The sequence below is a fragment of the Chrysoperla carnea genome, chromosome 1 (genome assembly GCF_905475395.1).
Source record: "Chrysoperla carnea chromosome 1, inChrCarn1.1, whole genome shotgun sequence".
NCBI classification, from domain to species: domain Eukaryota; kingdom Metazoa; phylum Arthropoda; class Insecta; order Neuroptera; family Chrysopidae; genus Chrysoperla; species Chrysoperla carnea.
The window spans coordinates 118,398,116-118,413,057 of NC_058337.1; the positions used below are offsets into that span (position 1 = coordinate 118,398,116).

The 14,942-nt window shown below is 31.7% G+C and overlaps 3 protein-coding genes across 3 annotated transcripts; 2 read left to right on the top strand and 1 right to left on the bottom strand.

Moving 5' to 3' along the window:
• Window positions 1–954: 954 nt before the first annotated feature.
• Window positions 955–5,136, top strand: LOC123293887. The gene is made up of 8 exons (XM_044874872.1): window positions 955–1,094; window positions 1,161–1,307; window positions 2,122–2,213; window positions 2,810–3,112; window positions 3,437–3,543; window positions 3,854–4,011; window positions 4,864–4,950; window positions 5,126–5,136. Exons 1-8 carry the CDS (start codon window positions 1,016–1,018, stop codon window positions 5,134–5,136), a joined length of 984 nt encoding a protein of 327 aa, XP_044730807.1. The 5' UTR covers window positions 955–1,015.
• Window positions 4,975–8,533, top strand: LOC123305252. Its single transcript, XM_044886916.1, has 4 exons — window positions 4,975–5,174; window positions 5,294–5,629; window positions 6,470–6,581; window positions 8,415–8,533. The coding sequence occupies exons 1-4, from the start codon at window positions 5,139–5,141 to the stop codon at window positions 8,447–8,449; spliced, it is 519 nt and encodes a 172-aa protein (XP_044742851.1). The 5' UTR covers window positions 4,975–5,138; the 3' UTR covers window positions 8,450–8,533.
• A 2,979-nt stretch (window positions 8,534–11,512) lies between these two features.
• LOC123299639 (protein O-glucosyltransferase 2-like) lies at window positions 11,513–14,898 on the bottom strand. Its single transcript, XM_044881911.1, has 3 exons — window positions 14,667–14,898; window positions 13,024–13,933; window positions 11,513–12,057 (listed from the first exon to the last, which is right to left on the bottom strand). Exons 1-3 carry the CDS (start codon window positions 14,837–14,839, stop codon window positions 11,635–11,637), a joined length of 1,506 nt encoding a protein of 501 aa, XP_044737846.1. The 5' UTR covers window positions 14,840–14,898; the 3' UTR covers window positions 11,513–11,634.
• Between the last annotated feature and the right edge of the window lie 44 nt (window positions 14,899–14,942).

Consider the following 14,942-nt stretch of genomic DNA (forward strand, 5'->3'; position numbering starts at 1 on the left):
AAATTATATCAAAAATTGTATTTAATTAAAGCCAATTGAAAGAAGGTGTAATAATAATAATAAAACATAAGAGGGGTACGACAAATGGGTCCCTAACACCTAGAAAAGGAGGTCCCCTGTGTCCTCCTTGAGAACAACCTGTAACCCGAAGGCAAGACGACTTAGGGTAAGAGATACTATTTTAAGCAGATGAAGCTATATGATTCTGTCGAGAACAGACGCTACGCAGTAGCCTTAAAGCTTCTCCGCCGCGATCTCTCTCAGGATTGATGAATTCAAGATTTCGGATCCAAACATTGTGAATCTGACGCACTGCACATTTATGCAAGTGCAAATGATAAGTATGGAGGTTTCTACCGTCCTTCATACAGGCTCTACAAAAAATTCTTACGAACTCAATATAATCTAAAAATAAAGAATATTAAAAATAAGCCTAATAAGCCTATATATACCTAATTCATAGATCACTTGTTTCTTAGTTGAGCAGTAACTCTACGGTTGTATATTTGTACAATTTGTACTCTTTATATTATATACCTTTCGTGAAAAACAAAAGAATTCAAAACGAAGGAATATTGAGGACTATTTATTTCTTCGATTGAATAGGGTTTTAAAAGCCCGGTTTTTCATTTAAAAAATGATTCTTTTTCCTTTCGAACAGATATCAATCAAGTAAAGACATGTGACATATCTTCTATCTTTGAAAAAAAAAACCGCTATTTGATAAAGCTATTATATATTAGATTTTGTTTAGTTGGATAGTTTTTTGACAACTTTCCGAAACAAAAGCAAATCGATGAAAAAGTCTATAATCTGCATACTATGTTGTAGCAATCTATGTTATGTATTGACATCTATGATTGTCGGTTATTTATGGTAACGAAACGGTAGCAACAGAGCGAATCGTTTTAATAATTAAATGTTGGTACTTCTGTATTTTTAAAAAAGTTTGAAGTGTAAACAGAAATGTTTGAAAAGTTTTTGCAATTTAATGAATTAATGTTTTTTAAGTGCAATGAGTGGCACAATTTCATCTGAATCAGCAGATGATGTCGAAAAAATACTGCGGAGAATTATTATAAAGGAAAATTTAAGTAAGATTAGAAAAGTTGAAAATTTTTAATTAATCGATATTTACATTCCCGCTAACTGAATTTTAGGTGTAAAATTGTTCCAGGAGCAACTATTCAAATGTATACCTGATACTATTTTATCGAAAAAAACTTCTAGGAATCTTATAATTTATGTTTTAGACAAACACGAAATAAAACCCACAAAATGTAAACTTCTTTTACAGTATATTATAGGTAAGGATATTTTATAACCGTATGTAAGCTGGTACACAATACAGGATGTTCTATGAATTTGTGTCAAAATTTTCTACCTTATCAGGATATGATGATCAATATTGGATATTTGTGTACCCGGTTACGATAGCAACGATAATTTCTTGTTTTTGTATGTTACTAGACAGAATATTGAAACCGTAAATATCTTATTAAATTACAACATTAAATAAATGTTATTGGCGGATCTCCTATGCGGAGATATGACTATAATATATACATTAGAATAAATTGAAAGAGACTCTTCGGCCACTATCGTGTGTTTAGTTTGAGTCTCCCGTTTAGATAATTTTGAGGAGATGATTAGCGTAAACAGAATATTATCTAAGTTTTTTTGAGGTTTTCTCAGATTTTTTGAGGATCAGTGAATAAACGCAATCATAGATTCATAAAATCCCAAAAAACCCGCAGGGCCGTGCTAACTGGATCCCATTAAAGGCACAGCCAACCCGTGAATCAGCGAATGAATCACAGGAAAAAATTGTACATTTTTCACCAGCTTCGACAACCTCGTTATCTATGTAAAAATGCTTTAATTTGCTTTTTTACCGGACGTTCTAGAAGCTTTTTAAAGAAAATTTGCTAAAGGTAACGTTAACGTTAGGTAACCGTTCGATACATTATCGTGTTTAAACACCCCAATCTATTAACGTATCATTGGCAAACACACGTCTGGTTGCGGTAACCATTGAGGTTCCATAAAAAATAAAAGTTATCGTTGTCTAAATTTGAATAAAATATAATAAAGAATACATTTTTTTTCTCGAAATTTTAGGTCTTTTAGAATATAATTTAATTAATTACGATGCAATCGATACTTTTTATTACAATTATTATAAATTATTATCTACGTCGGGATCCCTCCTGGTAAGATTTATTTTCTAAAAAAAATACTGGGATGTTCTCATCGATTTTCATTGTTTTTAATATTATTCTTTTCATATGCAACAAAATTGGGAGTTATACTCCAAATGCGTTAAAATCCCATAGCCGTAAAAATTTCTAGCATTAAAATCCTATAGCGGTAACTCGCTTGAAAAAGAGAGAGTGGTAATTCCTGAGTAATTCAAGCCATTATTCAAGACATCGTATAGAAGTTCATTGATTGACTGCCATTTAGTTTGTTCTGATGAAATTTGGCGTGCCATTGAATAATTTTTTGTTTGTTTTTTGCGTGTTGCGCGGCGATCATCGGATTTGCTCAGCAGAAATATAGCGCGTCAAAGCCTATAAAAATCAACCATACACGGTTAGAGGCAATGATGTATGATATCACCTTTCTTATTGGTTAAAAGTTGATGCGAATCAATTGCTTTGTATCTGCTAAATAAGCCCAAATTAAACTCATTCGTAAGATTACCTATTTTATGTTGCTAGTAGTCTCGAAATGCTCAGGTATCATTTGTGAAAATCGTTGAGAGCTCCCTTTCCACAATTAAAATTAATATATTTTTCTTCCATAGGTTCCGTTAGTATGCCAATTAATTTACATGCTAACAAAAGATCCAAATGATTTATTACGCTTATTAGTATTACGAATAAAAGAGGGATTTAAAACAAACGCCGTTCCAAAATCGTTAACTTGTCTATTGACGTTAATAAAATCACTGCGGCCAGATTTAGTACCTGAACGAATACCTGCATATAGTATAGAACATGCATTTCGTTTATTACCAATTAATTTTCGAAATGATTTAGAAAAAGTTAAGCCATCACATACATTAAGCGAAAATGTATCTGTTGATATTCAATGGCGCTTGGCAAATGTAAGATTTTATTAGAATGATTTTATGTTCAGTGGTAATTTTTATTTGGAAAAGTCGTCGTGCTAGAATTTTTTTAAATATACAGTGTGTCGCATTTAAGATGAAGACTCTCATATTCTCGTTATTTATAGAAATATGGCTTTGAAATATTGCACTGTCATACAGAGTTTTTAAAAGTTTATACGATGTCTCTCAATTCGGTGTGCCTTTTGGCATAGGCCTCCTCCAACTGTGGCCGAATAAAAGTACCACTTAATATAGACTCATCAATTCATAAATTTTTGAATGAATTGCAGAAAAAACATTTATTTATTTATTTTTTAGGCTAATAAAAAAGATTTAATAAAATTAATACCTGATTTATCGTTAGTTAATGTAGGATCCTTATATGATACAAATTTCGCGGAAAAAACATTAATTGAATACGACAAGTAAGTCCTAATCAGAGACGGTGGAATAAGATTCGAGTGATGACTATTTGAATTTCGAGAACTTTGAAAGAATGACGCTATAACCCTGAAATGCAAAGGCAGCATTTACGTAATAAACTTCATAAGCCGGCTTTTGTGTATAACTCAAAAATAAATTAATATTTAAATATCAAAATCACTTCCCTTGGGTTATGAGATTTTAAATTGTTTGAGGTTTTTATTCTCACGTTACCACCGTCCCTGAATCTAATTTTAATAATAATTGAATCTGTATTTTCTGCAAAATTAAATTTTTCTTTTATTTTTACAGTTTAATTGAATTACATAGTGAAAAATGCTCTGCGAAAAATGTTGCAAATTCTATGGCATTGCTAAACAATTTTGCTGGTGTACATTTTTTAACCCATGAATATGATACAGTTTTAAAAAAACGACTTATTTATTCCCTGCAACAACAATTACGATATGGTAAGAAAACTTGCAATAAAAAAGTTATTCCAGTTGTTTAGAGTATGAAAAGTTTTTGTTTAGAGTATGAAAATTAAAAATTGGATTCTAGTCATTAAAAGGAAATAGAATATGTGTATTCTAAACAAACAAACAAAAAAAAAGAAAAAAGAAATCAGAGGCGGATTAAGAAATTTTGCGCTCTTAGGCAGTTTTAAAAATTAGCGCCCCCCGTAATAAAAAAATCTATCAATAAAAACCCTTTTTTAGAACTTTTATTTCTTAGAATTTATAAAATCGGGTTGATTGTTTGGGGCAGTTTTCCGGCGTGAGATATCATTATTAAATAAGAACTTAGGTGGATACCGATTTATGCCAAACAATTTTCCTAAAAGTTAGTATGCAAGGGGCTTAGGGGTGAAAAATCGATCTAACTAGGTTTCATTTTTAGAAAACGTCGTTTTATCCGTGTTTTCAGGAAAAACTGAAACATAGACTGCAAAATATGACTCTTCCTGGCATCTATTGGCGACGAATAAAGTACATTGCCGGGACATTCAAACTGGTATTTGAACATTGGCAAATTCCACGTCATACACTAACAATATAATATATTCGTAGCTTTGAACGCCCGTAGCTTGAAAACTATTTGCTAAAAATTTTTGTGGCCGTGAGAGCTTTTGATTAGAATAATCCAAAGAACATTTTAGGATGGGTTAGAAAAAGTTTCGCAGAAAGCCATTTTCCTATCTACTATTGCGGGGTCCTTTTAAAAATTATTTTCACTCTCTCTACAATACAATGTTTCAATTTGTGTCGAATCCAAATTTTTAATAAAAATGGACAAAATAATATTTCGTAATTTTTTTTCAGAAATTTCACAATTTACTCCCACATCAATAAAAAACTTAAAAGAATTATTTAAATCGATAAACAATTTATACGATTGTGCACAACAAGGTATTCCAGAATTATCAAATTTAATTCTAGAATATTTCAATCACTATCGAAATTTTCAAATAAATCAAATTATCTTAAATCTACTGTCATGGACGGTGATTACTTCATTCGATGATTTACATACAAAATTATTGGAACCTTTCCTTGATGTTTTCACACACCGGTATTTACTAAGCGATCAATTAGATATGATTGATTGTCTATCGAATTTAGTTGTCAATTTTGTAAGTATAAATATTTATCGTCTTTATCTTTTTTTACTACTATAAAACAAAGATGTTGATCGATTTGGAAAATCAAAGTGATTAATTTACCAATAAAAAGAATGCTTTTTTCGGAATAGGTAACAACTTGTGCATATCCTGAACTAACGGAATTAAAGCAACCGTTTCCATTACCGGAGGACCTTCAACAAGAAGACTATATGGAAATTTTCAGAAAACTTTGTTTATGGATCAATGATTTTTCATTAATAGCAATGAAATTAGATAAAGATGGTTTACTAGGTTCTATATTAAATTTACATCACACGTTATATGATTTACAAAGTCATTTGGAATCTTTTGTGATATGTGCACCACCACCCTGTGTTGTATACGCATGTTTGGGTGGTATGCCCTTTCATCATGTCAATTCATGTTGTAAACTTTTGTTACGATATGTAGAAATTTGTGAAAATGTAAGTATGTCAAAAGAACACAAACTAGCTTAATTTAGAAAAATTGAATGTTTTTCCCACTACGGAAATGTTCATAGCGGGGAACTTCTCTTTCAGAAGCCCTGAAAATTTTTTATTAAATTTGTTTTAGTTGCGCGGAAAAACACTGTAGAAACATTATCTAGAACAGGGGTGGCGAATCTTTATGTATCAACGTTCCATTTTTTGTATAGAAATGTTTAATTAGGCCATAGACGTGCCCAAAAAACAGCTAAACGTGCAGTTGTAATGAAGTCAGTGCTTTCGTCAAGACATAGCGATTTAAAAAGAGCGGAAAATTATATTTGAGGTGTCGATCGAAGCTTATTAACGTCAATATGATCCAAAATAATTTCATAACATTCGATCTAGTTGGTCGAGTTTTTTTAAATTCTTCCTGATCGATTTCGCGCGAGCAAAAAATGATATCAATTTCTTTGAAGTGTCGATCAAAGCGGTCTAACGGCAATATGATCCGAAAATAATTTTATAACATTCGATCGAGTCTTTTCCAGATCAAGTTTTTTTTATAACTATTTATTAAGCTGGGAAGTTATTCGTGTGGGCCTCAGGGGTCACACCAGACCCTACCCACGGCTTGTTTATTTATGATTTTATAATCAATTTTCTTCTTATTTGAATATCGTCTTCGATGAATATTCGTCAATTTTAAATTTTTCGTGCAATTGAAAATTTTGCGGATCTCATAAAAGATAAATCCCCGACTATAAAAATTTTCGTAGAGGAAAAAGTTACTAATCACGACTTTGATAATAGTATCTCAAAAAAAGTCTTTTTATTTATAAAATTATTTGTTTACAGACACCCGATGCAAAAGAGGTATTCGAAGTAATCAAAAAATACATAACAACTTTTTTGAAGATATTTAATGGCAGAAGCGTGGAAATTTCATCAGATACAGGACAATATTTAGGTACTGATTTGAGATCATTTATCAACGAAAACAAACTTTCTTATGGTATTCATATGAATTTATTTTTAATGCCTTATGTTGTGAATTTTATTAGTAAAAAACAAGAAGTTACATTTGATACAATGTTAAATATCTGTAAACTTTATCATCCTTATGTTTATCAATTTTTAAAAGAATTTTTAAGTCCGTGAACAATAAGAAAAATGAATTTACTTATCGAAAAAGAAACTTGATTTATCTACGTTAAGTCCAAATTATCGGAAATATATATTTAAGATATCCTAATTGAGGAGCTGTTTAGAGTTCACAAATGGAACTCCCGGATGCCTATTGATGCTTCTGTCCGACAGCCTTGCGTCATTTCTAGAAAGCTCGTTAGCTTCACAGTTCCCTGGAATGTCCCTGTGTTCCGATATCCATACCAAAAATATTTATTATTTCTTCCAAAGATTTAAAAAAAAATTATCCCGTGGAATGGGTATTCCCCATCATTAATGTCAAGTCTTGAAATGATAATAGATCATCGAATTGTTCTATGACAATAACGAAACCTATTTAAATAAAGTCAAACATTTATGAAAAATGTCACAAACTCATGTTACTTGACAATGTGACTCAAAAAAGGATTTGCAAGTGATCGTAAGCAACGTATTCGATTGCCTTTAGAAGAGAAAAGTAGCTTCTCCATCTCTAATTAGCGATCGAATAGTGCTTAGACGTGAGGTTATTTTGAAAAGAGATCGCATTTCTTATTTGCGTCAATATAAAAAATTGACTTATTTCTAAATAATTACCACAAAAGGTATGAATAATGTAGAAAAAAAATTTAGCACGAAGTTTGGTTTTAAGTTAAGAAAATAATGTTATTAAAATGACTTAGATATTGTTTAAGATTTTAACATGATACTTTTAGAAAGTAAAATATTAACGAAGACAGGAAATCTTTTGAGTGTCGGCGTACCTTTAGAGATTTAGCACTCTATATAGCGATAATGTTTTCTATAAAAAAAAAACAGATTACCGATACCTGGGATGCTAAATGTCTACAGATACTCGATAGATACGCTCAAATGAGACATGGCATAGACGACAAAATCGGAGCAGTTATGAAAAATTGGAAACGAATTTGTCGTCATGTAACAAACAATCCCAGAGGCATGAAAGTTCTGGCATAAATCTAATTATAGAATATTATATGTAGTCCGTGAGCTAGTAACACCTGAATTTCGTTAATTGCCAAAAACCTGGCATTGACATATGTTGTAGATTGGCTCTGTCTCCTCACTCGTTTCTCAAAATTTTAAACAACAAGTTGAAATCAGTGCGACTTTGTAGATATACTCAGAACTGATTTTGATCCTCGCGAGTGGTGCTGAGGAATCACTAACTGCCATCAAAGTTGTATACTTCTACAGGGGGTAACGAACTTCAGTATAACTCGGATAATTTGAAATTGTGAGAAAAAGTGTAGCTCTGGGTTAATCTACAAATCCACACTGATTTTGACAACTGATTTAGATCATGCATATTTTCCTACAACTTCGAGGAGGAGAGGGGCTCATATTGAAAAGTGTGTTTCTGGATTGATCTACAACATATGTCAATGCCAGCTAACAATATTCAGTGTTACTAGCTCTCGGGCAAGTATACATTAGTTTTTATTATTATTATTATTGTTCTTTATGATTGAAGTAAAGGACGCATATTTAATCTAGAAAACCTTTGAAAATTATTCTTTATTTTCAACCCTGTTTACATGGTTAATGATCGTTCGAAAGGTAAATTGAAATAGTTAAATTAGTTGGAAATTTTACTAAACCGTTTTGGCCTTAGTGAAAGTGATGTCAGCTGCAGAACTGCCATTTTAATCGCGCCTGTCACACAGTTCCTAAGGGCGGAATTTTAATTGAAATGTATAAATATTGTAAATATGTATGCAATGTATTTTAAACTTTTGTTTTTTAAATGTAATTTTTTTTTTAAATATAGAAAAATATTTGTTAAAATAAATTTTGTTTATTTCAAGAATGTTCACTTATATCCGTGACATATGAAGATGAATTCAGGACAATGCCAATGAATTCGGGAATTCGCGTAAAATAAAAATAAAATTTTTTCTTTCATAATTAAAATAATTGCGCATGGGCGCCCTCCGCATTTTATCTTATTTTTCGAGTTTAACTCAAATCACAATTAACATTTTATTTCAATTAATAATATTAATAGTTTATTTAGATTCCTTTTTTGAAAAACAACATGTAGGATACATCGAAAAGAGGATTTTTTTAGGATAAAAATTTGTAAGACATAGTTTGCTTTCTGGTTTTCTTTTGATCTTTTGTAGAGCTCTTTATTAAATCTTTTATGTATATTTTGAAATAAGAAAGAATTTATCGCATTTACTTCATTAAAATAAACCAACTAAAATCGGTTCGATTTATATTGCAAACTCGAGGGAAAGGTCAATCTTCATTTCTAATAAATATCACTTATGTATTAAATAACGTAAAAGTATCTTAATGGGATAAGTGCGAAAATTCTCAAATAATATAAAAATTGTATAAAAAACGATAAATAATGAATTAATTATAGTTCATCATTAAATATGTGTTTTAAAATTTATTTTAAGCATGTATGAGCTGAGCAATTAAGCGTGAATCCGGAGAATTTTATGGAGGAGGCAATTTTTCATGAGCATTTAGTAGTTAAACATTTTAAAACTTATCATGCTGTTAATTTTTAGTTTGTTTTCCGATTTTTTGCTATTTTCTTAAGGAGTAAATTTTTGTTTCGAAATTTGATGAAACCTTGGTATATACTACAGGGTAATTATGATCTAAAAAATACAAAAATCAAGTTCGTTTAACGGTGGGCTATGCAGTCTTTGAAATATCGCCTTTTTAATAGGTTGGCTGATAAGTCCCCGGTCTGACACATAGATGGCGTCGCTAGTATTAAATGCATATTATTTTTATATAGTACCAACCTTCAAATGATTCGTGTCAAAATTTGACGTCTGTAAGTCAATTAGTTTGTGAGATAGAGCGTCTTTTGTGAAGCAACTTTTGTTATTGTGAAAAAAATGGAAAAAAAGGAATTTCGTGTTTTGATAAAATACTGTTTTCTGAAGGGAAAAAATACAGTGGAAGCAAAAACTTGGCTTGATAATGAGTTTCCGGACTCTGCCCCAGGGAAATCAACAATAATTGATTGGTATGCAAAATTCAAGCGTGGTGAAATGAGCACGGAGGACGGTGAACGCAGTGGACGCCCGAAAGAGGTGGTTACCGACGAAAACATCAAAAAAATCCACAAAATGATTTTGAATGACCGTAAAATGAAGTTGATCGAGATAGCAGAGGCCTTAAAGATATCAAAGGAACGTGTTGGTCATATCATTCATCAATATTTGGATATGCGGAAGCTCTGTGCAAAATGGGTGCCGCGCGAGCTCACATTTGACCAAAAACAACAACGTGTTGATGATTCTGAGCGGTGTTTGCAGCTGTTAACTCGTAATACACCCGAGTTTTTGCGTCGATATGTGACAATGGATGAAACATGGCTCTATCACTACACTCCTGAGTCCAATCGACAGTCGGCTGAGTGGACAGCGACCGGTGAACCGTCTCCGAAGCGTGGAAAGACTCAAAAGTCCGCTGGCAAAGTAATGGCCTCTGTTTTTTGGGATGCGCATGGAATAATTTTTATCGATTATCTTGAGAAGGGAAAAACCATCAACAGTGACTATTATATGGCGTTATTGGAGCGTTTGAAGGTCGAAATCGCGGCAAAACGGCCCCATATGAAGAAGAAAAAAGTGTTGTTCCACCAAGACAACGCACCGTGCCACAAGTCATTGAGAACGATGGCAAAAACTCATGAATTGGGCTTCGAATTGCTTCCCCACCCACCGTATTCTCCAGATCTGGCCCCCAGCGACTTTTTCTTGTTCTCAGACCTCAAAAGGATGCTCGCAGGGAAAAAATTTGGCTGCAATGAAGAGGTGATCGCCGAAACTGAGGCCTATTTTGAGGCAAAACCGAAGGAGTACTACCAAAATGGTATCAAAAAATTGGAAGGTCGTTATAATCGTTGTATCGCTCTTGAAGGGAACTATGTTGAATAATAAAAACGAATTTTGACAAAAAAATGTGTTTTTCTTTGTTAGACCGGGGACTTATCAGCCAACCTGTTATATATGATTTTGGGTCAAAGTTACTCTAGAAAATTATTTTTTCCAAAACAATGTAAAAAAAAATTTTTTGATTTTTTTTTTTTCATTTTTTAGAGATACTGCTTTTTTAAAAAAAAACATAGAAACCTAATTAAATAAACTTACTTTAAATTTCGTGTCCTTAATTATTTTTAGGATGATTTGTGTTTCTAAAATATTTATAAATAATTGGCATTTTTATACCATGCATATATGTAATATGCAAGGTATACTAAGTTTAGTCCCAAGTTTGTAACGCTTAAAAATATTAATGCTTTGAACAAAATTTTGGTATAGGTGTTTATAAAATCACCTAATTTGTCCATTTTCGGTTGTCTGTCCATCTGTCCGTCTGTCTGCCAACACGATAACTCAAAAACGAAAAAAGATATGAAGCTGAAATTTTTACAGCGTACTCAGGACGCAAAAATTGAAGTCAAGTTCGTAAATGAGAAACATAGGTCAATTGGGTCTTGACCTATGGGTCCTTAGGACTCATCTTGTAAACCGTTAGAGATAGATCAAAAGTTTAAATATAAAAAATCTTCCTTATTAAAAAATAAACAACTTTTGTTTGAAACATTTTTTCGTAAACATCACTGTTTACCCGAGACGACGCAAATTAGGCGTAAATTGTATAGTATGTATTATTATATATGTGTAATGTGATAGAGTAATCAACACTGTCTATGCATGGTATTTCAACAATTAACTCAGTCAATTGTTTGTTTTCACTTGTTTATTAATATAATGCAGAAAATAGTGACCGCAAGCTCATACATTCTTTACGAGATGAGTGCAAAAATAAAAAAAATATTATAAAACATACAAAAATATTTAAAGTTCATCATTAAATTTGTTAAATTCGCATTCACAATAAACTTTATCTTGCTCAGTTTGTGGAACCAATTCCATTTCATCCAAGATCTCAACTTTAGAAGTAATCCGTGTACTCCATTCATGAAACAGAAGTGCATGGTAACAGAATATATCATGTGGTAACAAATTATCTCGTGCATATGATTGCCCATTTAGTGATATTTGCAATGCTAAATCATCATTTTGTAATGCCCATTCAATTTGTTCGACTAAGTTACTTAAATTACGGTAAATAGGAACATAATGTACCATTGGTTGTAAATCTTTATAAAAGAACTCATAATAGGTGGAATCTTGTTTAAATACTAAAGAATTGCCAGCTAATAAATATGGAAATCGATACGCTGCTACTGTTCCATCGATATTTAACTGGTATTTATACTGAAAACAAATGAAATTATGCTTAATTTGATAAAATATTTATTAAATATTGACCGCCATTTTGTTTGATGTCTGGTGGAAAAAAGACATTGCAAGAAAAATACTGCTATAAAGTTCTCAGATTTCTTTAGATGCTGTTCATAAGACACGTATGCATAACTAAAGAAAGCCTAATATTTAGGTCAGAGGGTTAAAAAATTCGTATGCTACGCCCCAAAGCAGCTTCAGTCTCAGAAAGAAAGTTGGGAAATATTCCTGAGCTCTCGGATTACCAAAATAACTCAGTCATTATAACTCCGGTAAAAACAACTCGGAGCAAACAATGAACGCAATGACAAAGTTAACCAAAAAAATCCGCAGACCCGTGCTAACTCAATCCCATTAGTGGCATGGCCAATTCGTGGTTCAATGAATGAATGCAATCATAGGGTTAACCAAAAAGCTAAAAAACTCACAGACCCTTGCTAACTCGATTCATTTAAGGCATGACAGGGAACGCGGTTTTGGCACCAGATTGTTTTTGTGCCGAGCTATTTTTATCGGAGTTCTAATGGGCGAGTTGTTTTGCCCAGAGTCAGTAGTTAAATATCGAGTTATTCATGATATTTACCATACGATTTAGGAGATGATTCAATACACCTTTTTTTACACTCCCCGTCGTTAAAAAATCCTTTTTTATAATGAAATACAATTTTCTAAGCGACCAAGAACAGCATAGGTCGATATCAAAAACTTAATGAACGTTGTATGAAAGTGCAAATAAATGCTTCATGCAATAAGGCTAGAAAAGATAATTTTCTTGGAAATTTTAGGAGATTAGGAAATTAAATCCTTAAGCATAGATTGTGAAATTCAGAAATTTTTTACCATTTCAGGCTTATTTTCAATAAAAGAATGTGAATATAGATCAAGCACTCAAACTGGACACAAAATGACAGTCATTAATACTCTCAATTCTTTACCTACCTGAAAGTAATCAAAAAATGAAACATGTTTACTCTTTGGACCATATATTTTCTCTTCATTTGGATAAAAGAAAAAATTTGTTAACGACACATTAAATAAATCAGGATATTTACGTGAAATATCAATTAACTGTAATCGTTCACGTCGCGAATCTCTGCCACGCCAAAAAACTTTCGGAATTTTATCTTTCCAATGAACTAATCCAGCATGTTTTTGTATCGATAACATATCTAACATAACACGTCCCATATTTTCTAAGGTGGCTTCAGTAATATCATATGTTGGAAGTACAATATCCAAAGTATGTTCACTACCACACCATGAAAACATCGGCAAAGATAAATTCATTCCTTTATTTATTAGTGGCCAATCACCCAAATTTATAAAAAATTCATTATCTGCTAGCCAAACTTTACGAGTTAATGATAATAAGATGTCATCCATAAATACTTTGAATCCAACGTGTTGCCCATAACATTTCCGATAAATTTTATTATCTTTTATTACATAATTACAAAAACTCATCCCAGATGGATTATTCAACTTTTGCAGGACTTTTGGCCGAATTTCATTAAAATCAATTTTGGGAAATAATTTCAAATCATTTTGCATTTGTTTATAGCTAGGTTTGCATTCAAATTGAGTAAACCATAGGCTAAAATTTTTTTGAGGGCAATTACATTCCTCCGGGTAAACCACAGTTGGAATAACGTAGGGAGATTTACCCACATGCTGTCCTCTGTACTGGATCATGATTTGTACGTCGTAACAGGTATGATACAATTTATAACGGATAATAAATGAGCCATCGTTACGATCGAGTTTATTTAACCAGATGCGACAGTGTTGACCAATTGGCGAATGACCAGTCCATGTTATGTCAAACACGTCTCCTGGAGATTCTGTAAATCTAATATGAAAAACAATTAACGTCTATTAAGAGGCGACTAAAAAACATTAACGCTAAGATAGGACCTGCGCAACAAACAGTTAAGTCTAACAGTCTATATTTTATATAGCTCTGTGGATTCATTTCATGAATCCAGTCTAGATGTCAAAAAATCTGAAATACGACCCTGTCTCTATGAAAAAAACATTTTCTAAAGCGCTTGGGAACACTTAAAACCAAAATGACGACCGCTGAATGTTCAAGTTTTCCAAACGAAAAATCCCGATTATTAAACAAATAGCTTATGTTAGAGGCTTTTCAATTGAAAAAATTTGAAATGTTTCTGTATTAGCTTTTTTTTTCAAAAATATTTATCGAATCTATATAATCATTATCATTCATTTGTCACTTTCAGAGTTCACAGGTGCTTTAAAGTGCTAACAAATAATTTTTTGGTTCTTTCTAAAAATTTTTGACATTATGCGAAATTATACGTTCTTGATGAGCAACGTGTGCAAAAAAGGTATTTTAGCCCTCTAAACACATAGTTTTTATAGCAAACTTCTAAAGGGTCAATTTTTTCTAATTAGTTATATCAAGACAAATATATTTTCATTTCAGAGATCTATATTTTAGTAATATTTTTGTAAAATTCGATTGGAAATATGTATAGCTAGTTAAGGCAAGTTTAATTAAGTAATTTTATTTACCAAAAAGTAAATGAATTTAAATAATTTCATTGATTAAAATATACCTGTTTCCTTGGTCATCTACCGCATGTATAAAAAAATATCGTGCTGGCATAATAATTTTATGTGGTATTAAACCTGGACCCCATACTTTTGTATTTCCCGGGTCTAATTTGAACTCAGCTTGTGTATAAATAAAAAATGATGATAAAAAAATATAGAGTACAGTGGAACACATTATTAAAAGAATCAAAAAGCGACTTTTAAATAAAAATATACATAATTATATCCTTTTTTTTAAACTAGTAAGTTTATTGAAAATATTTTAACATTTATTTATA